The sequence below is a fragment of the Phyllobates terribilis genome, unplaced genomic scaffold (genome assembly GCF_046119375.1).
Source record: "Phyllobates terribilis strain yellow unplaced genomic scaffold, ASM4611937v1 Scaffold_1__5_contigs__length_1240528914, whole genome shotgun sequence".
NCBI lineage: Eukaryota > Metazoa > Chordata > Amphibia > Anura > Dendrobatidae > Phyllobates > Phyllobates terribilis.
Genome location: NW_027362761.1, coordinates 37,446,593 through 37,472,250, shown reverse-complemented (window position 1 = coordinate 37,472,250; position 25,658 = coordinate 37,446,593). Strand labels below are relative to the sequence as shown.

The window sequence follows — 25,658 nt, the reverse complement described above, 5'->3', positions numbered from 1 at the left end:
ACCACAACAGCATGTGCTGTCATGTATTTTACGGCAACATGGTGGAGACAGTGCTATGTTCTGGGGTAGTAAGCAGGTGAGTTGTTTGACAGTCTCCTTCTATAGTGGGGTCTGTGAATATTTTATTTTTGTTGTCTTCCACTCTTCATGAAGTTATATGGAGGTTATGTGATTGCTGTTGAAAGAGCTGTGCCCAGAATACAGTGCATTGGCCCCATTTCTTCTCCCCTGAGGGGGCTTCTGACTGAGTGCTCAGTAATGTCCCCTGGTGGTCAGATGGGGCAGGTCCCATGGCAGCTGACCAGTTTCAGACACTTATTTTCCAGATCCCCACAGTGCTGGGTTTCCACAATTTCCTTTCCTCTCGCTTTGACATCTCCCCAACAGTTGTTAACCTTTTCAAGACTGATCTTTTTTTTGTTTTGTTTTTGCGCTTTCTTTTTCCAAGAGTCATAATTTTTTTTTTCTTTATTTTCCGTTCCCATAGTTGAATGATGGCTTACTGTAGCGCTGCCATTTTACCATCTAATGTACTGACAAAAGGGGAACAAATTCTGGGGGAAAATGGTGGAAAATGAAATGAATTCCACCACTGTTTTTTTGGGGGGAGGGGTTCTTTACAGCATTTAATATGTGGTAAAAATGACCTGGCGGCATGATTCTCCAGATCAGCACGAATGCAGAGATATCCAAGCTTACAGTTATATGAAAAAGTTTGGGCACCCCTATTAATCTTAAGCTTATTGTTTTATAAAAATTGGTGTTTTTGCAACAGCTATTTCAGTTTGATATATGTAATAACTATTGGACAGAGTAATGTTTCTGCCTTGAAATGAGGTTTATTGTACTAACAGAAAATGTGCAATCTGCATTCAAACAAAATTTGACAGGTGCATAAGTATGGGCACCTCACCAGAAAAGTGACATTAATATTTAGTAGATCCTCCTTTTGCAAAAATAACAGCCTCTAGTCGCTTCCTGTAGCTTTTAATGAGTTCCTGGAACCTGGATGAAGGTATTTTTTGACCATTCCTCTTTACAAAACAATTCCAGTTCAGTTAAGTTTGATGGTCGCAGAGCATGGACAGCCCTCTTCAAATGATCCCACAGATGTTCAATGATATTCAGGTCTGGGGACTGGGATGGCCATTCCAGAACATTGTCATTGTTCCTCTGCATGAATGCCTGAGTAGATTTGGAGCGGTGTTTTGGATCATTGTCTTGCTGAAAGATCCATCCCCTGCGTAACTTCAACTTTATCACTGATTCTTGAACATTATTGTCAAGAATCTGCTGATACTGAGTGGAATCCATGCGTCCCTCAACTTTAACAAGATTCCCGGTGCCGGCATTGGCCACACAGCCCCAAAGCATGATGGAACCTCCACCAAATTTTACTGTGGGTAGCAAGTGTTTTTCTTGGAATGCTGTGTTTTTTTGCCGCCATGCATAACGCCTTTTTGTATGACCAAACAACTCAATCTTGGTTTCATCAGTCCACAGGACCTTCCTCCAAAAAGAAATTGGCTTCTCCAAATGTGCTTTTGCATACCTCAGCCGACTCTGTTTGTGGCGTGCTTGCAGAAACGGCTTCTTTCGCATCACTCTCCCATACAGCTTCTCCTTGTGCAAAGTGCGTTGTATAGTTGACCGATGCACAGTGACACCATCTGCAGCAAGTTGATGCTGCAGCTCTCTGGAGGTGGTCTGAGGATTGTCCTTGACTGATCTCACCATTCTTCTTCTCTGCCTTTCTGATGTTTTTCTTGGCCTGCCACTTCTGGCCTTAACAAGAACTGTCCCTGTGTTCTTCCATTTCCTTACTATGTTCCTCACAGTGGAAACTGACAGGTTAAATCACTGAGACAGCTTTTTGTATCCTTCCCCTGAACAACTATGTTGAATAATCTTTGTTTTCAGATCATTTGACAGTTGTTTTGAGGAGCCCATGATGCCACTCTTCAGAGGAGATTCAAAGAGGAGAACAACTTGCAAGTGGCCACTTTAAGTAGCTTTTCTCATGATTGCATACACCTGGCTATGAAGTTCAAAGCTCAATGAGGTTACAAAACAAAAAAAAGTGCTTTAGTAAGTCAGTAAAAAGTAGGTAGGAGTATTTAAAACAAGAAAATGATAAGGGTGCCCATACTTATGCACCTGTCAAATTTTGTTTGAATGCAGATTGCACATTTTCTGTTAGTACAATAAACCTCATTTCAAGGCAGAAACATTACTCTGTCCAACAGTTATTACATATATCAAACTGAAATAGCTGTTGCAAAAACACCAATTTTTATAAAACATTAAGCTTAAGATTAATAGGGGTGCCCAAACTTTTTCATGTAACTGTATTTTAGATTTTAGCAGTTTAGGTCCATTGGGAGAGAAGCACTAACAACAAAGTGGGCAGAGCTGGGACGGGGTGTGGCGGCCCCTGATCAGCAAATTCATGACGAGCGGCGGCATTCCTTATGCCACAAATCTTATTTCACTCCCTGATTGGAGGAAGATTAGTGGGGAGGCTCACGCCTCATGTGAGACGTGTCGGCCTCTTGAAGAGACAAGCACCTCTTAATGGATCAGCAGCATCTAACTCCGCACGTCTCCTCATCAAGACTGATACTTTATCAGGGCCCACATATTTATTGTTTTTGAGAAGCTTTGCATTTTTCAGGAGGATTTGGAGAGTTTCTGCTCCAAAACCTCCTCGCAAAGCTTTGTGTGCACATAGCCTAGTAGTGGCTTGTCCAAATGTAGCTGATCAGTCTATTAAAGCTCTTATAGCTGGGCCTACCAATGCGTTTCCTGTGTTTTGTGATATATTGCTCTGTCTGATGGAACGGATCATGGAATTTAACCTTTAAATGTTTTCAACCTTTGTATGAGTATTAATTGCATTCACACATCCATCTGTGGCACATCCTAGTGATGTTGTGTTTTTCTGTCAGCACACGGACGCATATAGTGTGAGACTCGGAGCATGTCCCATTCTCATCCATTTTGCAGATCAGACTCGGCCATTAAAGTCTATGGGGATCCATTTAAAATACATGACAGACATGGTTTTTACGTCACAGTCTTCCATCTGTTTTCATCCGTTTTTCACTGATCCACCGTTAGTCAATGGATAAATAATTGTTCAGATAGTCTGCCTCCTTCAGTTTTTTTAAAAAGGGTGAGAAATTTTTTTTTATTGCAATACTGATGACATGAGAGAAAAGTGGTCCATTTCTTAGGGATGTAAAAAGCAAACAAATGTGTAAATGAAGCCTTAGGCTACGTTCCCACAATGAGTTTTTGATGCATCTTTGCTGTGTATTTTCCCTGTGTCAATGACTCAGCGTGTTACAGTTCCAGCAAAGGATGGAATTGATAGAAATCTCACGTCCGCTGTTTATTTTCTACTCGGTGTAAGCTGACCTGCGGTGCGTATTTCATATCGCAACATGCCAATCTCTCTTGCTGCACGCTGAGTTCTATGTGCAGCTTTTCCCTATAGACTTGCATTAGATGCAGAAAATTCGCAGGCGCATGAGGTTTTAGTGTGTTTCTGCAGCGAAAACGCATATAATCTGCATATGACTATATCAATAAAATTTTGTCACTTCCTGGTATTTGGCTTTATCAAAAACCAGCTTTCATTAAAACATGACAACCAACAAAGAGACAAAAACCGCATCAATAAAAATACACTTAACTTGCATTTTTCATTGCGCTGTTTTATCTGATTTACTTAGAAAATCTGCAACATCAAATACTCATTGTGGGAACATTGCCTAAGAGTAAGCCAACAGAAGCAGCGGATAGAATGGTGGGTTCATGTGGCAATGATCTTATTTTATTTCTTCCTGCAGGGTAAGTTCCGTTCTTCAGCGGGATGTTAAGCAATTTGGGAAGCAGTTCCTCTTTGACCGTAAGGAAGAAACATGCTGGAACTCTGATCAGGTATAGTCATGTCAGATGTTGTTTGGTGTAGTAGAAAGTAGTCCGTTTGCATGGATTTATAGTGTGACCAAGTTGTCAAGCACTTTTCCAAGTAATGCTAAAATCGCTTGGAAAAGCGCTTGATAACCCGCATGCAAAAATGCTTGACAAATGCTTCTACCTGGTGGGAAAAAACAGATGTAAAATCCGCATGCATTTTTCCTGCCAGGGAGAAGCGGAAAAAATATGCAGCATTTCTGCATCGTGGGCACATAGCCTTAGAGTAAATTCACACTCTACTGATTTTGTTGTGTGAAGTTCTACAATTGTCCCATTTATTTGAAACCATCCATTTAGATATACGGAACCAACTTTCAGTGGCAGAAATTTGTCCAGCAATATCTGCAGTGTAGGACATTCCTATAACAGTCAGGGTATGTGGCGTGGACTTGGGAACTAAGCGCGTGACATATAGAGCAAATACCAGCTGGGTTAAATAGCCGGCATCTGCCTCTATTGCTGTTGGTAACCCCTTTACCCCCGAAGATGGTTTGCACGTTAATGATCAGGCCAATTTTTACAATTCTTACCATTTTCACTTTGAGGTAATAACTCTAGAACTCTTCAACGGATCCCACTGATTCTGAGATTTGTTTTTTTCGTGACGTATTGTATTTCATGATAGTGATAACATTTCGATATGACTTGCATTACTTTGTGAAAAAATAGGAAATTTGGTGAAAATCTTGCAATTTTCAAACTTTGAATTTTCAAGCCCTTAAATCAGAGAGATATGTCACACAAAATAGTTAATAAATAACATTTCCCACATGTCTACTTTACATCAGCACAATTTTGGAACCAAAATTTTTTTTTTTGTAAGGAAGTTATAAGGGTTAAAAGTTGACCAGCGATTTCTAATTTTTCCAACAAAATTTACCAAACCATTTTTTTTAGGGACCACATCTTATTTGAAGTGACTTTGAGGGGCCTTTATGACAGAAAATACCCAAAAGTGACACCATTCTAAAAACTGCACCCCTCAAGGTGCTCAAAACCACATTCAAGAAGTTTATTAACCCTTCAGGTGCTTCACAGGAATTTTTGGAATATGGAAGAAAACAATGAACACTTAACATTTTTCCACAAAAATGTTAACTTTAGACCCAATTTTTTTTTTTATTTTTGCAAGGGTAACAGGAGAAATTGCACCATATCATTTGTTGTGTCTTCTCTCCTGAGCACGCCGATACCCCATATGCGGGGGAAAACCACTGTTTGGGCACACGGCAGGGTTTGGAAGGGAAGGAGCGCCATTTGACTTTTTGAATGTAAAATTGGCTTGAATAATTAGCAGACGCCATGTAACATTTGAGGAGCACCTGATGTGCCTAAACAGTGAAAACAACCTCCCCCTCCCCCAAGTGACACCATTTTGGAAACTAGACCCCTCAGGGAACTTATCTATATGTGTGGTGAGCACCCTGAACTCCCAGGTGCTTCACAGAAGTTTATAATGTAGATCCGTGAAAATAAAAAATAACTTTTTCCACAAAAAATAACTTTTAGCGCCAATTTTTTTATTTTCACAAGGGTAAGAAGAGAAAATGGAACCCAAAACCTGTTGTGCAATTTCTCCTGGAGTACACCAATACCACATATGTAGGGAAAATACACTGTTTGGGTGCACGGCAGAATTCAGAAGGGAAGGAGCAAAAATTGAACACAAAATTGACTGGAATCGAGAGCGGACGCCATGTCGTGCTTGGAGAGCCCCTAGTGCGCCTAAACAGTGGAAACCCCCCCCCCCCCCCCCCATTCACAAGTGACCCCATTTTGGAAACTAGACCCCTCAAGGATTTTATCAAGGGGTATAGTGAACATTTTGAACCCAGAGGTACGACACAGAATTTGATAACATTAGGTCATCATATTGAATAAGTTGTCATTAGTCTTGAGCGCAAGTGCTCACTACTTGATTTTTGCATCGGGTACTTGGGTATGCACCAAGTGTCGCAGGTGCTCGAGTGACATTCTCAAGTCCCCGCCCCGCATGTTTCACGGTTGTTATACACCCAAAAAAATCATGCAGGATTGCTCGTGCATGGCAGGCAATCCCCGGCGTGTTTTTTTTTGGCTATATAATAGTCGCAAAACATGGGGCGGAGAATCAAACATGTTACTCGAGCACCCGCGATACTTGGTGCATACCCAAGTACCCGATGCAAACTCAAGTAGCGAGCACTTGCGCTCAACACTGGTCGCCATATCGTTTTGTTTTTTTTTCCTTACTTTTGAAAAAAATCCCAAACCCAACACAACCCTAACCCTAGAGTTTTTACGCTTTTTCTCGTGCGGTATAAGTGATTAGATGTCTTTATTCTTCGGGTCGGTGCGATTACAGTGATACCAGATTCATATCAGGTTTTTATGTTTGGCAGCTGTCACATACTAAAAGACACTTTTTTTTTTGCAAAGACTAGTTTTTGCTATTTTTCCATATTTCGGCCGACAGTCATGTAAGGGCTTGTTTTTTGCGGGACAAGTTGACATTTTTATTGGTACCATTTTCGGGTACGTGACATTTTTTGATCGCTTTCTATTCCACTTTGGGAGGCAGAATGAACAAGAAGCAACAATTCAGGAAGTTTTTTTTTTTTTTTTTTTAATATGCCATTCAACATGTGGTAAAATTGATAAGGCAGAATTAGTCTTCAGGTCAGTACATTTACAGCGGTACCACATTTATATAATTTTTTTTGTTTTGGCGCTTTTACATAAACTTTTATAGAAAAAAAAATTTGCATCATTTTATTCTGAGAGCTATAACTTTTTTATTATTCGGCTGATGGAGCTGTATGGTAGCTTGTCTTTTGCAGGACAAGATAATGTTTTCAGCGGTACCATTTTTCTTTTACATTTGCCTTTTTTATCGCGTTTTATTCCATTTTTTGTTTGGCGGTATGATGAAAATCGTTTTGTTTTTTTGTTTTTTTTTTCTCCGTGTTCACTAAAGGGGTTAACTAGTGGGATAGTTTTATAGGTTCGGTCGTTCCGGACATGGAAATACCAAATATGTGTACTTTTATTGCTTTTGTTTTACTTCATAATTTATGGGTACAGTATAGTTATTTTTATTTTTTTGGATTATTTTTTTCATTTTATTTAAAATATTTTTACAATTTTTTTTTCCCCCACTTTCTGGCACTTTTACACATTGTCCCACTAAGGAACTTTCATTTTTATGCAGGCTGATTGCTTGCATAGCATAGAGATGACGCAGCATCTTTATGCTATGCAGGCTGTCAGCTCTGCACTGGCATAAGTTAGATCGTGCACTGCGCATTATCTATCTATCGAACTTCTTCATGCCTGGTGACTGGGATGTCGTCATGACGACATTGGGTCACCATGGCAACGACCGGGCCCCCGGGCTCTCTTACCTCTGCCTGCTCCCGCAATGCTGCTGGATTGCAGAATTTCGGGGGTTAATGTGCGCTCCTGGCACATAGTACCGGGTGTCAGCTGTTAGAATCAGCTGACACCCGGCGCGATCGGTGAGGCGTAGTAATACGTACCTGGTCATTAAGGCCCAGGTCACAAATACGTATTATTACGCCTCACGTCAGAAAGGGGTTAAATGTCTTTTTCAATCACTGACAGTGACATTTAAGTGCCACAATTTGGCCCAGGTGCTCATTCGGGAACCCATCTACTCTTCCCTCGTTGAATTCACTACTGAAGGCCCCGATTGCTGCCATATTATTTGTCTTGTGAAGTCCAGTCTGTAGCTGGGCTTCATAGTGATTTTTACTATGATACTGCAATAATGATCTCAGGTTCATGTTCCCAATGGGGATTGAAAAAGTGAAAACTGAACAGTAAAAAAAAAACATAATTTAAATCACTCTAATTATAAACATGTTTGGTATCACTGCGTCTGTTAAAGTCCAATCTATCAAATTATAACATTGTTTATGCAGAAAATGTAAAGAATAAAAACATCAACACTCTAAAACTGCCATATTTTTGTCATTGCATCTCACATTAAAAATGCAACAAAAAGCGATTGCATCTTAATATACACTGTGCAGAATTATTAGGCAAGTTGTATTTTAGAGGATTATTTTTATTATTGATCAACAACTATGTTCTCAATCAACCCAAAAGACTCCTAAATATCCAAGCTTAATATTTTTGGAAGTTGGAGTGTTTTTTTTTAGATTTGGCTATTTTAGGAGGATATCTGTTTGTGCAGGTAACTATTACTGTGCAGAATTATTAGGCAACTTAATAAAAACCAAATATAATCCCATCTCTCTTGTTTATTTTCACCAGGTAAACCAATATCCGTGCACAAAATTTAGAAATAAACATTTCTGACATGCAAAAACAAAAACCAAAAAAATTAGTGATGAATATAGCCACCTTTCTTTATGATGACACTCAACAGCCTTCCATCCATAGATTCTGTCAGTTTGATCTGTTTTCGATCAACATTGCGGGCAGCAGCCACCACAGCCTCCCAGACACTGTTCCGAGAGGTGTACTGTTTTCCCTCCCTGTAGATCTCACATTTTATGATGGACCACAGGTTCTCTATGGGGTTCAGATCAGGTGAACAAGGGGGCCATGTCATTATTTTTTCTTCTTTTAGACCTTTACTGGCCAGCCACGCTGTGGAGTAGTTGGATGCATGTGATGGAGCATTGTCCTGCATGAAAATCATGTTTTTCTTGAATGATATCGACTTCTTCCTGTACCACTGCTTGAAGAAGTTGTCTTCCAGAAACTGGCAGTAGGTCTGGGAGTTGAGCTTCACTCCATCCTCAACCCGAAAAGGTCCCACAAGTTCATCTTTGATGATACCAGCCCATACCAGTACCCCACCTCCACCTTGCTGGCGTCGGAGTGGAGCTCTCTGCCCTTTATTGATCCAGCCTCTGGCCCATCCATCTGGCCCATCAAGAGTCACTCTCATTTCATCAGTCCATGAAACCTTTGAAAAATCAGTCTTAAGATATTTCTTGGCTCATTCTTGACGTTTTATCTTAAGTTTCTTGTTGAAAGGTGGTCGTTGTTCAGCCTTCCTTACCTTGGCCATGTCCCTGAGTATCGCACACCTTGTGCTTTTTGATACTCAAGTAACGTTGCAGCTCTGAAATATGGCAAAACTGGTGGCGAATGGCATCTTGGCAGCTTCACGCTTGATTTTCCTCAATTCATGGGCAGTTATTATGCGCCTTTTTTGGCCAATACGCTTCTTGCGACCCTGTTGGCTATTTGCCATGAAACGCTTGATTGTTCGGTGATCACGCTTCAAAAGTTTGGAAATTTCAAGACTGCTGCATCCCTCTGCAAGACATCTCACAATTTTGGACTTTCCAGAGCCCGTCAAATCTCTTCTGACCCATTTTGCCAAAGGAAAGGAAGTTGCCTAATAATTAAGCACACCTTATATAGGGTGTTGATGTCATTAGTCAACACCCCTCCTCATTACAGAGATGAACATCACCAGATTTACTTAATTGGTAGTTGGCTCTCAAGCCTATGCAGCTTGGAGTAGGACAACATCGATCAAAGTATTCATTTGCCTAATAATTCTGCACACAGTGTATATGCAAAAATGGTATCAATATGTCAAAAATGTCAGTTCGTCACGCAAAAAAACAAACCTTCTCAGAGTTCCATTTTTTAAAAAAAAAAATAAAGTTATAGGTCTTGGAAAATGGAATTTTTTTTATGGCACTAAAATACACTGCTCAAAAAAAATAAAGGGAGCACTCAAATAATAATCCTAGATCTGAATGAATGAAATATTCTCATTGAATACTTTGTTCTGTACAAAGTTGAATGTGCTGACAAAATCACACAAAAATCATCAATGGAAATCAAATTTATTAACCAATGGAGGCCTGGATTTGGAGTCACCCCCAAAATTAAAGTGGAAAAACACACTACAGGCTGATCCAACTTTGATCTAATGTCCTTAAAACAAGTCAAAATGAGGCTCAGTATTGTGTGTGGCCTCCACCTGCCTGTATGACCTCCCTACAACGCCTGGGCATGCTCCTGATGAGCTTGCGCATGGTCTCCTGTGGGATCTCCTCCCAGACCTGGACTAAAGCATCCGCCAACTCCTGGACAGTCTGTGGTGCAACGTGACGTTGGTGGATGGAGCGAGACATGATGTCCCAGATGTGCTCAATCGGATTCAGGTCTGGGGAACGGGCGGGCCAGTCCATAGCTTCAATGCCTTCATCTTGCAGGAACTGCTGACACACTCTAGCCACATGAGGTCTGGCATTGTCCGGCATTAGGAGGAACCCAGGGCCAACCGCACCAGCATATGGTCTCACAAGGGGTCTGAGGATCTCATCTCGGTACCTAATGGCAGTCAGGCTACCTCTAGCGAGCAAATGGAGGGCTGTGCGGCCCTCCAAAGAAATGCCACCCCACACCTATACTGACCCACTGGCAAACCAGTCATGCTGAAGGATGTTGCAGGCAGCAGATCACTCTCCATGACGTCTCCAGACTCTATCACGTCTGTCACATGTTCTCAGTGTGAACCTGCTTTCATCTGTGAAGAGCACAGGGCGCCAATGGCGACTTTGCCAATCCTGGTGTTCTGTGGCAAATGCCAAGCGTCCTGCACGGTGTTGGGCTGTGAGCACAACCCCCATCTGTGGACGTCGGGCCCTCATACCACCCTCATGGAGTCGGTTTCTAACTGTTTGTGCAGACACATGCACATTTGTGGCCTGCTGGAGATCATTTTGCAGGGCTCTGGCAGTGCTCCTCCTGTTCCTCCTTGCACAAAGGAGGAGATAACGGCCCTGCTGCTGGGTTGTTGCCTTCCTATGGCCCCCTCCACGTCTCCTGGTATCTGCTCCATGCTCTGGACACTGTGCTGACAGACACAGCTACCCTTCTTGCCACAGCTCGCACTGATATGCCATCCTGGATGAACTGCACTACCTGAGCAACTTCTGTGGGTTGTGCTGTAGACAACACCTCATGCCTACTGTACCTCTAGGGGTGAGAGCAATGGCAAAATGAAAAAGTGACCAAAACAGCCCAAAAGCATGAGAACAGAGAAATGGTCTGTGGTCACCACCGTCAGAACCACACCTTTTATAGGGGGTGTCTTGCTAATTGTCTATCATTTCTACCGTGTGTCTGTTCCATTTGCACAACAGCAGGAGAAATTGATTCACAATCAGTGTTACTTCATAACTGGACAGGTAGATTTCACAGAAGTGTTATTGACTTGGAGTTACATTGTGTTGTTTAAAGGGGTATTCCCATCTCCGAGATCCTATCTCAATATGTAGTAGGTGTAATAATAATAATAATATTAGCAAATACCTCCAATTAGAAATGTAGTATAGTTTTCCATTTTTTCATTGTCTCTTTCCTCATGTGCAGGGCATTGCAGGGCCTTAGGTATCCATGGTTACGACCATCAGCAATGAAGAAACTCACTATATCAATGGATACCTAAGGTCCTGCAATGCCTGCACATGAGATAAGTGACACAGCGAATCAGAAAAACCATACTACAATTCTAATTGGAGGTATTTGCTAACATTATTATTATTATTACACCTACTACATATTGGGATAGGATCTTGGAGATGGGAATACCCCTTTAAGTGTTCCCTTTATTTTTTTGAGCAGTGTAGTTAAAAGAACATACAAGTTTGGTATCGCCGTAATTGTACTGACCTGAGGAATCATCTTTCCAGGTCATTTTTACTGCACAATTAAAAATTAAACCTAAAAAACAATGGCGGAATTGTTTTGTTTTTTGTTTGTTTTTTTTAAATCCGTTTCGCTGCATTTGTATTTCTTTTCCCATCCGATATGTAATAAAATGAATGGTGTCTTTCAAAACAAGCCCTCATATGTCTGACGAAGAAGTAAAAAAGTTGTCTTTGAAAAGGGGGAGGAAAAATCAAAATGCATAAATGAAAATTGACTGCGTCATTAAAGGGGTATTCCCATATCCAAAATCCTCTCCCAATACGTACCAGTACATCATATTTTGCACGTACTTTCCACAAATCGGTACGTCATGCGGGAAAATGATCACCGTGTTGAAAGACAGTAGGTCATCGCCTAGGGGGGGCATCGCTGCCCTTTGTGTCGGCGATTGGTCATTTAAAATTGACCTGTCAATCTCAGGCTTTTCCTTATAAGCTTCATTGTGCCGTCTGTAAACAAACTGTTGCTTTACTTTGCCAAAAGCTCTATTTTTGTTTCATCTGTCCACAGAACATTTTCCCAGAAGGATTGTGGTTTGTCAAGGTACTCTTTGGCAAAGATCAGTTTTACATTTAAAAACCCTATCCTGGGGCCGCACAGCATCTCTTCATGATGGTGACTCATGCTGCTAGTCATCGTTAAATCACACCTCAAGCTATATCTACAGTGCTGGTCACCATTATTGGCACCCCTTCATTTTTTTGATAGGCTGTACAATATCTTCAGAAATAAATGGAAATGTACCAAAGTTATATCCTCAGGATTTTTTAATTAGTGGTCCAAAGTAATACAACAATAAAACATTGTTCTTGAACTTCCATGTTGCAATTTTAAAGAATAAACAGCATTTGCATCAATAAAAGGCACCCCTAATTAATACTTGGTTGCTCATCCTTTGGTATTGCTGAAAGCCTCCAAACGTTTCTTATAGCCATCTATAAGCTTCTTGCACTTCTCAGCTGGAATTTTCTCCCACTCTTCCTTTGCAGTTTGTTCAAGCTCTTGAATGTTTGCAGGGTTCTTTTTCCCAATGGCAGATTTCGTCTCACCCCAAAGATTTTCAGTGGGATTGAGGTCAGGACTCAATGCTGGCCATTTTAAAACGGTCCATTTTTTCTTTTTCAACCATTCCTGTGTACTTTTGGATGTGTGCTTTGGGTCATAGTCTTGCTGGAGGACCAATGATCTTCGACTCCAACCAAGTATTCTTACACTGGGTAGAACATTTCGCTCTAAAATCTCTTGATAATTCTCTGATTTCATGATTCCTGTGATACGGTCAAGGCTTCCAGTACCAGACGCAGCAAAGCAACCCCAAAGCATTATGGATCCTACACCATGCTTAACTTTTGATAAGGTGTTCTTTTCCTTCCTTATAAGCTTCATTGCACTGTCTGTAAACAAACTGTTGCTTTGCATTGCCAAAAGATCTGTTTTTGTTTCATCTGTCCACAGAACGTTTTCCCAGAAGGATTGTGGTTTGTCAAGGTACTCTTTGGCAAAGATCAGCCATTTCTTTTTATATTTTTTTCTTCAGCAATGGTTTCTTCCTTGGCCTTCGCCCATAAAGATGTGCTTGGTTTAGTGTGCGGTATATGGTACTTGTTGAAACCATGACCCCAGACTGTTCCAGGTTGGCCTTCAAGCCTTTGGATGTTTGACGTGGTCTTTTTTACACCATTCGCACCAACCTTCGAAGACATCTCTTGTCAATTTTGCTCTTTCCCCCACGTCCAGGGAGGTTCTTGATGGTTCAGTGCTTGGCAAACTTCTTATTAACATTGCGCACTGTTGAAACTGGGATACCAAGGTCTTTAGAGATGGCCTTATACCCTTTTGGAAGTCTTGTGTTTGCTAATATCATCAGTTCTAATGTCCTCAGACAGCGCCTTTGTCTTCACCTTTGTGACAAAGGAACAGGGCCTACCATGTGGCTTTTTAAAACACTGAAGAATTCATTGGTTAATTCATGTAACATGGGCACCGACAATCACAGTAGAATCTCTTTTGTGATTTACCACTAGCGAGTCAAAATGTTTCTACACTAAAGGGTATTGTAAAGGGTGCCAATACCAGTGACACAGCAATCTTTAGGTTTTTCTAGTTTTCCCTCCCATTGTTTTTTTATTAAAATTGTTTATCATTTGCTCTATACAAAAAAAAAAAAAGTTTCACTTGATTCATTTTTTTTCAGGAGATATTCCACATTATGTACTTAAACTTTATGGGTGCCAATAAGAATGAGCAGGACTATACAAGAATTTCCCAGTATCAGCCCCTGCAACCGCTTATCGCCATATATGGTAGTTAGACAGAAGTGTGATGACTGACCATTTGAGCTCTCATCTCTGGATTGGCAGTGTGGGGGAGAGAGGGTCAGTACAGCAGAGGTGACAGCGCTGTGAAAGGAGGAGAGCTGATGGAAGGGTTTGTAATGTAAAAAAGCTAAACACAGCCGTGTTGCCCCTTCCACTGCTATGATTGTGGGGACCTTATCTGAAAGCCATGAGTTATCTGTGCTCACAGCACTGTCTAATCATGCAGGAGGTAAAGCCCCTGTCGCACATAGCGAGATCGCTGCTGTGTCACGGTTTTGGTGACGCAACAGCGACCTCACCAGCGATGTCGCTATGTGTGACACTTTGCAACGATCAGGCCCCTGCTGTGAGGTCGCTGATCGCTGCAAAGTGTCCTGGACCATTTTTTGGTCGTTGCTCTCCCGCTGGTCAGCACACATCACTGTGTGTGACCAGCGGGCGCAGCGATCAGGCTGGTAACTATGGTAAACATCGGGTGACTAGGGGCACACGCGCACCTAGTAACCCGTTTATCATGGTTACCAGCCTGCTAAAGTGAGCGGTAACCTCCCGCTCACCGTAGCAGAGTGGTAACCATGATAAACAACGGGATACTAGGTGCGCGTGTGCCCCTAGTAACCCGATGTTTACCATAGTTACCAGTCTGCTCCTGCTTCAGCAGGCTCGTAACCAGGAGCAGGACATCGTGGAAAGATTCTTTCCACGATATCGCTGCTCCCCTGATCGTTGGTGAGCCTGCCTGTTTGACACCTCACCAGCGACCACATAGTGACGCAGCAACGATCCCTGACAGGTTGTATCATTGTCGGGATCGTTGCAGCGTCGCTAAGTGTGACGGGGCCTTTAGACCAGAGGATCAGCTGTATTATTACATCTCGCACACTGAGAAATCTGCTCTAAGCTATTGTGGTGGTGTGATAATTTAATTTAAAGGGTTGCTGTCTGCTTCTGATTGGGCAACAAGGTGAAGAAATACGTGCCACCAGTGAAAATTCTCTGATAACACACACTTGTATACTTTGCTAATATCTCTGCAATGGAGAGGCAATTTTTTTTTTTAAAGCAAACTGTTACCAGGTGTTTTATCTCATCTGAGAGAACCATAATGTAGGAAAGAGACCCTGATTCCAGCGATGTATCACTTTGTGTCACAACTGCTGCACCCAGTAAACTATCAGAGATTTTAGATGTGGCCGAGCTCAGAAAGCTAAATCTGCCTACACCGCAGCTTTCTATGTATATTGTCTATTGACAGTGAACTGCTTATCAGAATAGGGGGTGTGGTTGGTCTAGCTTGAGCTGTAGTCCAGTCAGTGATAATCTCCTGGTGATACAGTGAAAGATTTAAGTAAACAGCACACAGCCAGAAAAGTGATGCATCACTGAAATCAGTGTTTCAGCCTCTTATCTCCTGATATCTTCAGATTAAAAACCTACTGACAGATTCCCTTTAAAAAGTTTTATTCCGCTCTGTAGCCACTATTACATTGTGCATCCAGTTCAACATGAAAAATATGGTGAAAGTTCCTGTTTAACTAGCCGAGCCAGTGACATTTTGAATTTGTGTGCTTTCTTTCCCAAGGGATCATCTCAATGGGTTACGCTGGAGTTCCCGCACAAAGTCTGCATATCAGAAATCCACATTCAGTTCCAGGGTGGTTTTTCAAGCCGTAGTTGCGTTCTAGAAGGTAATAACTTCTAGTACATAGATACTTTTCCTAAGTAGAGTTATTACTACAGGACAAAAATCTTATTTTCATTTTTTGATTTGCAGGATGCCTTAAAGAAGGCGAGCTAGTGAAAATTGCAGAATTTTACCCAGAAGACAACAATGCCCTTCAGATATCCTTTTTGCAGGATGGTAATCATTACACTAAAAGCCTTTTATGGTATATTTCAATGAATGCATATTGCCATGATCTTTATCTTTCCCCTGATGATTATAGTGTACCATACCTGTCTTTCAGAATAGTTCTGTATTTTATGTGCACTGTGTGAAGCTTTTTCTGTTTTGTATCAGAAAACACTATGGGCCTGATTCATCATTTGCGGTTTGTTTGTTTTTTTTAAGCCTCTTTTCTTTTTTGTCTTGAATTTGACATTTTTGTGTCAAATTCTTCAAAAACATGGTTTATGAATTTAGTGCAAAACGAAAAATGCTCCTTTTTTTTATTTTTTTTTTCACCTTTTTAGAGCAAAACGTGTCATGATCTGCTAAAGTATCACTAAATATTCATAGTCAATCAAAAATGGGTACGGAATACATTTAAGCAAAAATTTTGTGACGCTTTAAAAAGTCGCAATTGATGAATTAGCCCCAAACAACTAGAAAGCAAAAACCACACCCATGTTGCAAAAACAAAAAAGCAAGTGACCACTTAAAATAGACTTAAAATAGGAGCAAATTAAATGAAGAAAATTAACGGTAAATCATAAAAAAAATTACAAAAAGGCTTAAATACAATAGTGAATCGGGCCATATATCTGACCAATTTGCAATACCGCTCAGATCGTAAAACTAAATCTTCATTATTAGACCTTGCTGCCACTGACAAGTCCAGGAAGCTTGCTCGGATTTCTCCAGCTATGCTCCCAATTACAGCATTGGGTATTAGCACATTACCTTCATAAGTCACATGCTTTGTGAAAGGAAGTCCACCTGTGTGCAATCTAAATGTTACATGGACTGTCCATATATACACACACCTTTTCTGAAAGGCCACAGAGGCTGCAACATCATTGAGAGGCACCACTAACCAAAGCCATCATGCAAACCAAGGAGATCTCCAAACATTTCTGGGACAAAGTTGTTGAAAAGTACAAGTCGAGGTTTGGTTGTAAAAAAGGGAAAAAATATATAGTATGGACCAAAAGTTTGGACACACCTTCTCATTTAAAGATTTTTCTGTATTTTCATGACTGAAAATTGTACATTCACACTGAAGGCATCAAAACTATGAATTAACACGTGGAATTATATACTTAACAAAAAAGTGTGAAACAACTGAAAATATGTCTTATATTCTAGGTTCTTCAAAGTAGCCACCTTTTGCTTTGATGACTGCTTTGCACACTCTTGGCATTCTCTTGATGAGCTTCAAGAGGCAGTCACCGGAAATGGTTTTCACTTCACAGGTGTGCCCTGTCAGGTTTAATAAGTGGGATTTCTTGCCTTATAAATGGGGTTGGGACCATCAGTTGTGTTGTGCAGAAGTCTGGTGGATACACAGCTGATAGTCCTACTGAATAGACTGTTAGAATTTGTATTATGGCAAGAAAAAAGCAGCTAAATAAAGAAAAACTAGTGGCCATCATTACTTTAAGAAATGAAGGTCAGTCAGTCTGAAAAATTGGGCAAACTTTGAAAGTGTCCCCAAGTGCAGTTGCAAAAACCATCAAGCGCTACAAAGAAACTGGCTCACATGAGGACTGCCCCAGGCAAGGAAGACCAAGAGTCACCTCTGCTTCTGAGGATAAGTTTATCCGAGTCACCAGCCTCAGAAATCGCAGGTTAACAGCAGCTCAGATTAGAGACCAGGTCAATGCCACACACAGTTCTAGCAGCAGACACATCTCTACAACTGTTAAGAGGAGACTTTGTGCAGCAGGCCTTCATGGTAAAATAGCTGCTAGGAAACCACTGCTAAGGACAGGCAACAAGCAGAAGAGACTTGTTTGGGCTAAAGAACACAAGGAATGGACATTAGACCAGTGGAAATCTGTGCTTTGGTCTGATGAGTCCAAATTTGAGATCTTTGGTTCCAACCACCGTATCTTTGTGCGACGCAGAAAAGGTGAACGGATGGACTCTACATGCCTGTACATTCTACATGGACTCTACATTCCCACCGTGAAGCATGGAAGACGAGGTGTGATGGTGTGGGGGTGCTTTGCTGGTGACACTGTTGGGGATTTATTCAAAATTGAAGGCATACTGAACCAGCATGGCTACCACAGCATCTTGCAGCGGCATGCTATTCCATCCGGTTTGCGTTTAGTTGGACCATCATTTATTTTTCAACAGGACAATGACCCCAAACACACCTCCAGGCTGTGTAAGGGCTATTTGACCAAGAGGGAGAGTGATGGGGTGCTACGCCAGATGACCTGGCCTCCACAGTCACCAGACCTGAACCCGGTCGAGATGGTTTGGGGTGAGCTGGATCGCAGAGTGAAGGCAAAAGGGCCAACAAGTGCTAAGCATCTCTGGGAACTCCTTCAAGATTGTTGGAAAACCATTTCCGGTGACTACCTCTTGAAGCTCATCAAGAGAATGCCAAGAGTGTGCAAAGCAGTCATCAAAGCAAAAGGTGGCTACTTTGAAGAACCTAGAATATAAGACATATTTTCAGTTGTTTCACACTTTTTTGTTAAGTATATAATTCCACGTGTTAATTCATAGTTTTGATGCCTTCAGTGTGAATGTACAATTTTCAGTCATGAAAATACAGAAAAATCTTTAAATGAGAAGGTGTGTCCAAACTTTTGGTCCATACTATATATTTTTTCCCTTTTTTACAACCAAACCTCGACTAGGCCAGGTCATCTGGCGTAGCACCCCATCACTCTCCCTCTTGGTCAAATAGCCCTTACACAGCCTGGAGGTGTGTTTGGGGTCATTGTCCTGTTGAAAAATAAATGATGGTCCAACTAAACGCAAACCGGATGGAATAGCATGCCGCTGCAAGATGCTGTGGTAGCCATGCTGGTTCAGTATGCCTTCAATTTTGAATAAATCCCCAACAGTGTCACCAGCAAAGCACCCCCACACCATCACACCTCGTCTTCCATGCTTCACGGTGGGAATGTAGAGTCCATGTAGAATGTACAGGCATGTAGAGTCCATCCGTTCACCTTTTCTGCGTCGCACAAAGATACGGTGGTTGGAACCAAAGATCTCAAATTTGGACTCATCAGACCAAAGCACAGATTTCCACTGGTCTAATGTCCATTCCTTGTGTTCTTTAGCCCAAACAAGTCTCTTCTGCTTGTTGCCTGTCCTTAGCAGTGGTTTCCTAGCAGCTATTTTACCATGAAGGCCTGCTGCACAAAGTCTCCTCTTAACAGTTGTTGTAGAGATGTGTCTGCTGCTAGAACTGTGTGTGGCATTGACCTGGTCTCTAATCTGAGCTGCTGTTAACCTGCGATTTCTGAGGCTGGTGACTCGGATAAACTTATCCTCAGAAGCAGAGGTGACTCTTGGTCTTCCTTGCCTGGGGCAGTCCTCATGTGAGCCAGTTTCTTTGTAGCGCTTGATGGTTTTTGCAACTGCACTTGGGGACACTTTCAAAGTTTGCCCAATTTTTCAGACTGACTGACCTTCATTTCTTAAAGTAATGATGGCCACTAGTTTTTCTTTATTTAGCTGCTTTTTTCTTGCCATAATACAAATTCTAACAGTCTATTCAGTAGGACTATCAGCTGTGTATCCACCAGACTTCTGCACAACACAACTGATGGTCCCAACCCCATTTATAAGGCAAGAAATCCCACTTATTAAACCTGACAGGGCACACCTGTGAAGTGAAAACCATTTCCGGTGACTGCCTCTTGAAGCTCATCAAGAGAATGCCAAGAGTGTGCAAAGCAGTCATCAAAGCAAAAGGTGGCTACTTTGAAGAACCTAGAATATAAGATATATTTTCAGTTGTTTCACACTTTTTTGTTAAGTATATAATTCCACATGTGTTAATTCATAGTTTTGATGTCTTCAGTGTGAATGTACAATTTTCATAGACCTGAAAATACAGAAAAATCTTTAAATGAGAAGGTGTGTCCAAACTTTTGGTATGTATATACATACATACACGTACGTGTGTATATATCCCAATTTCTGACGACCTCCCGGAGCACCATCAAAGGGAAAGAACATGGTACCACAACAACCCTGCCAAGAGAGGGCCGCCCACCAAAACTCTCAGCCCAGGCAAGAAGGGCATTAATCCAAGAGGCAGCACAGAGACCAACGGTAACCCCGAAGGAGCAGCAGAGACTAGAGTATCAGTTCATAGGACTACAATAAGCTGTACATTCCATAGTGGTGGCCTTTATGGAAGAGTGGGCAGAAAAATGCCTTTACTTACATACAAAAATTGTAAAGCTCGTTTTGAGTTTGCCGAAAGACATGTGGGAGACTCTCCAAATCTATGGAGGAAGGTGGTGTGGCCAGATGAGACCAAAATTGAACTTTTTGGCCACCAGGGTTAACGCCATGTCCGGAGCCAAATCAACACAACTCATCACCCCAGGGAAAGTGGTTTGAGTTGAGGGGAAGATGTATGGTGTGAAATACAGGGATATTCTTGAGCAAAACCTCTGTTAGTGATTTTAGACTTGGATGGAGGTTCACCTTCCAACAAGATAGCGACCCAAAACATACTGCTAATGCAACACTTGAGTGGTTTAAGGGGAAACGTGTAAATGTTTTGGAGTGGCCTAGTCAAAGCCCAGACCTTAATCCAATTGAGAATCTGTGGTCAGAATTGAAGATTGAGGTTCACCAGAGGAAACCATGTAACTTGAAGTAGCTGTAACAGTTTTGCCTTGAGGAATGAGCAAAAATCCCAGTGGCAAGATGTGGAAAGCTCATAGAGACTTATCCAAAGTGACTTGCAACTGTAATTGATGCAAAATGAGGCTCTAGTACTGACTATAAGGGGGTGAATAGTTATGCACACAGAAGTTTTCAGTTATTTTGTCCTATTTGTTGTTTATTTCACAACAAACAGAAAACCAAATGTTCACAGTTGTAGGGATGTTCTTTACATGGTATACATGCAGCACATAAATGCATGTTTCACAATGGCCATGAATCAGAAAAACCTTCAAGAAGCTAAATGAAAATAAACTCTGCTGTAAATACATAAAAGGCAAGTGCATTTAAATAGAATAGGGTTCTTAGTAACACTGTTTTTGATCAAAAATAGTATGAAAGCTATCCCACCAGCGACCAGGTGAACCCGCTCGGGATAGAACCTACTGTCTAAAGGCCCTGTCACACTAAGCGACGCTACAGCGATCCCGACAACGATACGACCTGTCAGGGATCGTTGCTGCGTCGCTATGTGGTCGCTGGTGAGATGTCAAACAGTTAGATTTCCCAACGATGCGGCGACCCGTAACGATCTGTATAATGATGCACGCGTATGTGTTTCTGTGTCGTCAACAAGGTTGTTGGTAAGGTGTCAAACACAGCGCTGCATGCTACCCAGCGGGACCTCAACGATCAAAAGATGGTCCAGGCCATTCCGACACGACCAGCGATCTCACAGCAGGGGCCTGGTCGCTGCTAAGTGTCAAACATAGCGAGATCGCTACTGAGGTCGCTGCTGCGTCACAAAACTTGTGACTCAGCAGCGATCTCGCTTAGTGTGACGGGGGCTTATTATTAAAAACCTTACCATGTGTCAAAGTTGACCTCTGTGTGTACAAGGGCAGACTGAGGCCCCGGTCCCAAACTAGGAACACCAGCCAAGGGAAGCTTTTTAAATGTGTTGTCCAGCTCTATGAAGGGAGGCCACACCCAGGTTTGCACAGAATGCAAAATATACAGAGAAAAAAACACAAAATTTGAGCTTGGTTTAAAATGGTATACATGCAGCACATAAATGCATGTTTCACAATGGCCATGAATCAGAAAAACCTACAAGGAGCGACCTTGTCTCTGGTGGGATAGCTTTCATACTATTTTTGATCAAAAACAGTGTTACTAAGAACCCTATTATATTTAAATGCACTTGCCTTTTATTTATTTACAGCCGGGTTTATTTTCATTTTGCTTCTTGTAGGTTTTTCATGTTTACATGAACTGATGCAAAACAGTCAAGTTCCTGGTTGTGAGGCAGCAAAGCACAAAAAATTTCAGGGGGGGGTGAATATGTTCTCAAGCTACTGTACATAGCACAGGACATGAAATCAGAATACTTTTCTTTTTTGAAGGGGGAAAAAATAAATCTGAGAGCCTTTACATGTTATGCTTCCATACATATTAGATAACTGTTGGCAGACCGCTTTATGTCCTGACTCCCTTATATGCATGAGCACTCCACTCAGCCAACTGCTTTTGTATTTTCAATGGCAGTCGGCTGAGTGGAGTGCTGAGACACTTCTGGCAACGACTTATCTTGCTTGCAAACTCCTTGATCCCTCTCTCCACTGACACCTATCAGGGTAGTAGTGGGAGGCTTTCCTATACACCATTAGATGCTCCTCCTTTCCAGCCATAATCAGTGGGTTTAGCCAACTTTAAACTGTCTATGGAAGCCTTTATTGTGAATTTACACGACGGGGTGATCAGGAATGATCATCGTTCATTCATTGGGTGAAATGAAAATAAATGGGAGGAGACACAGATTAGATATTAGAAAAAACTTTTTGACAGGGTGATTAATGAGTGGAACAGGCTGCCACGAGAGGTGGTGAGTTCCCCTTCAATGGACGTCTTCAAACAGAGGCTGGACAGACATCTGTCTGAGATGATCTAGTGAATCCTGCTTTGAGCAGGGGGTTGGACCAGATGACCCAGGAGGTCCCTTCCAACTCTACCATTCTATGATTCTATGATTTTAAGAATTTCTCATTGTTCTCGGCAGCACGTCATCCTGTGTAAGGCTGTGTACCCACGATGCGTTTTTAATGCGTTTTTGCAGCTGCGGAAACGCATTAAAAACGCATGGTAGAAGGGCAGCAATGTTCCCCAATGATAATCCACATGTGCTGTGCACATGCTGCGGAAATTTCCGCTGCTAATTATCATTGCGGAAAAAAACGCAGCACTACCAATTATTTTGCGGAAGTGCTGCGTTTTCGCCACCATTGACTTGCATTAGAACACGCCAATTCCGCAAGACTGCATCTGTACTTGCGTAATTGGCGCGTTCTAATGTGCGGATGGTACCCGGGTGGAGAGGAGAGGAGAGTCTCATCCACACCCAGGTACCATTAAAAAAATCTGTAAAAAAAAGAATAAAATAAAAAATAAATACATATTTACCTTCTGGCGGCCCGTGCTGCGCTCCTCCTTGCTTCCCGGCACTTTGCAGTGGATTGAAGTACCTGCGCTGACGTCAGAGTCATGTGACTTGTCACGCGACGCTGACGTCGGCAGGTCTTTCAATCCATCGCTGCCGGCACAACGCGAGACAAGACAGCGCGGGCCATCGGAGGGTACGTATATATTTATTTTTAACCACTCTCTCGGGTCACACTATATAAATCCATGCAGTTTGCATGGATTTATATAGTGTGATCTAGTTGTCACAAGCACTTTCCAAGTGATGCTAATCGCTTGGAAAGCGCTTGTCAACCCGCATGCGGAAATGCAGGTGAAGAACGCTTCACATCCGCTTGTCCCTGGCAGGAAAACGCATGTACAATCCGCATGCGTTTTTGTCTGCCAGGGAGATGCAGAAACGCTCAGGAAAAAATCCGGAGCATTTCTGCATCGTGGGCACATTAGCCCAAAGACATGCTGCTAAGAACAATCTACTACTGTTTGCTCTGTGCACATTGTAAGCTTGTCTAAACTGGCTATTAAAGATTGTTAAACTGCAGATCGTGTTGTGTAAACGAGCCCTTAGATATAGCTTTCTGCTTTTTTTTTTTTTTGTCTTCTCATTATATCCAATCTTCCTTAACTTCTGAGCTGCACAGATTTGATTTTCCAGAGGAGTATGCTGAAAAGCTGCGTCTATGTTTCCCAAACAGTACAGATTTCTTTGGGAGGATTGTGGTTTATCACCTTGATGTGCTGGGCCACAAGAACTGAAACTGTACCACAGCAAACTAATAGGTGCAGAAACATGGAATGAAATCTGGTTATGTTCTCAGGCGTTGAAGCTCTGTGCCTTTTTATGTCTGGATCATCAAGAGCATTAACTGTCAAAAAGAAATATGGTGCAGAAGCTCCAACTAACCATGAAGACAGTTCTCTAGCGTCTTCAGTTGTATAGACTTTTCTACTGAAGCAAATGAGAACTTTGTACATTCAAGACTGTAACATTCAAAAACAAAATTGCCTCAAGCCACCGACTTAGACCACATTCATACGTCAGAATTTTTCATGTACACAAAAAAAACGGTACTTGTGTCAGTGTGTCATCAGTGTTTTTCACGTATGGATGAATAAATAACCACGCTTCAACTATCCTTTGCAATGTTAAACATGGATGCTATCCGTGTGCTGTACGTGTTTTCACAGACCCATAGACTTGTATTAGCGATTTTCATCCGTGCTGCCAAACGCACATGTGTGTGAGTTTTGCACAGACGCATGGTACGTGAACAGTCCCATAGACACTAATGGGTATGTTTTGTATCCATGAAAAACATTGATAGAGCACGGATGTCTGAGGCCTTATCCTGTTATTCACTATGGCAAAATGTGCTGCAGGTTTTGCCTTCGATAACAAGGCCGCAATATTTTTTTATGAAAATGTAAAACATTTATATAAAAATGGCCAAAAAGCTTTATGGGAGTTTTTGTTAGCAGTCAGTCCCCTGCAAGAACCCACACCATTTCTAAAGATTTGGGATGGTTTTAAGTGACAGCCACAGCCAGTAACACCACTTGATGGATCTCAAGAGGCTGGACTGGACTGACACAACAAGGGACCTTTTGAATCTCACTCCTTATTGGTTGCACTTTAAAGGGGTATTCCCATCCTTAAGATCCTATCCCAATATGTAGTAGGTGTAATAATAATATTAGCAAATACCTCCAATTAGAAATGTAGCATAGTTTTTCGGATTCGCTATGTCTCTTTCCTCATGTGCAGTCATCGCAGGACCTTAGGTATCCATGGTTACGACCACTAGGAACTAGCTAACTAACTGTCATTATATGAGTCGTAACCATGGATACCTAGGGTCCTGCAATGCCTGCACATGAGGAAAGAGACATAACGAATCAGAAGAACTACTAACTAATTGAAGTTATTTGCTAATATTATTATTATTACACCTACTACATATTGGGATAGGATCTTGGAGATGGAAATACCCCTTTAATGCATTCTCTTTCATGAAAAGTAGAATCATATATTGCCAAAAGTGCAAGCCTTCATCTAACGTTACCTATTTTTGTGGTGTGATGCACTGGCACGAATCCAAAGAGGCAGTGTGACTGCTACAGGAAAACGTATATGTCCTGGATGAAGGCCGCCAGCCATCACGGGATGTCCGGCAGCATGGAGGAGCTGATAAAGCAACTGGTGCAGGCTAATCTCTAGCCGCAGTGGCAGCAGCACAAGAAGCAGATGGAACTCCTAGCCGAGGTGATCCGTGGCAGGGCAACCACCCCACCCCCAAGTACAGGTGATGACTCACGTAAGGAAGACTGTAAGAAGAGCCTTACAAAAGATGACCCCGGGTGATGACGTCGAGCCATTCCTGACTGTTTTTGAGAGAGTGGCGGAGCGGGAGAAATTGTCTCCAGAGCAGTGGGCGGAGGTTCTGGCGCCATATTTAACAGGGGAGCTGCAGAAGGCCTATTATGACTTGGCCTTGCAGGACACAAAAGAGTGCGGCAAATTGAAGACAGATTTTGGCGCACTTAGGAGTGACTCTGACTGTCAGGGCGCTATTGGTGCACCACTGCGCCTATTACAGTGACAAAACTCCCCAGTCCCAAATGTTTTACTTCCTACA

At 41.9% G+C, this 25,658-nt stretch overlaps 1 protein-coding gene across 1 annotated transcript; it reads left to right on the top strand.

The window, feature by feature from the left end:
• On the top strand, positions 1-24,177 carry NR2C2AP (nuclear receptor 2C2 associated protein). The gene is made up of 5 exons (XM_073651582.1): positions 1-76; positions 3,855-3,945; positions 15,595-15,700; positions 15,787-15,855; positions 23,663-24,177. The coding sequence occupies exons 1-5, from the start codon at positions 12-14 to the stop codon at positions 23,776-23,778; spliced, it is 447 nt and encodes a 148-aa protein (XP_073507683.1). The 5' UTR covers positions 1-11; the 3' UTR covers positions 23,779-24,177.
• Positions 24,178-25,658: the final 1,481 nt, after the last annotated feature.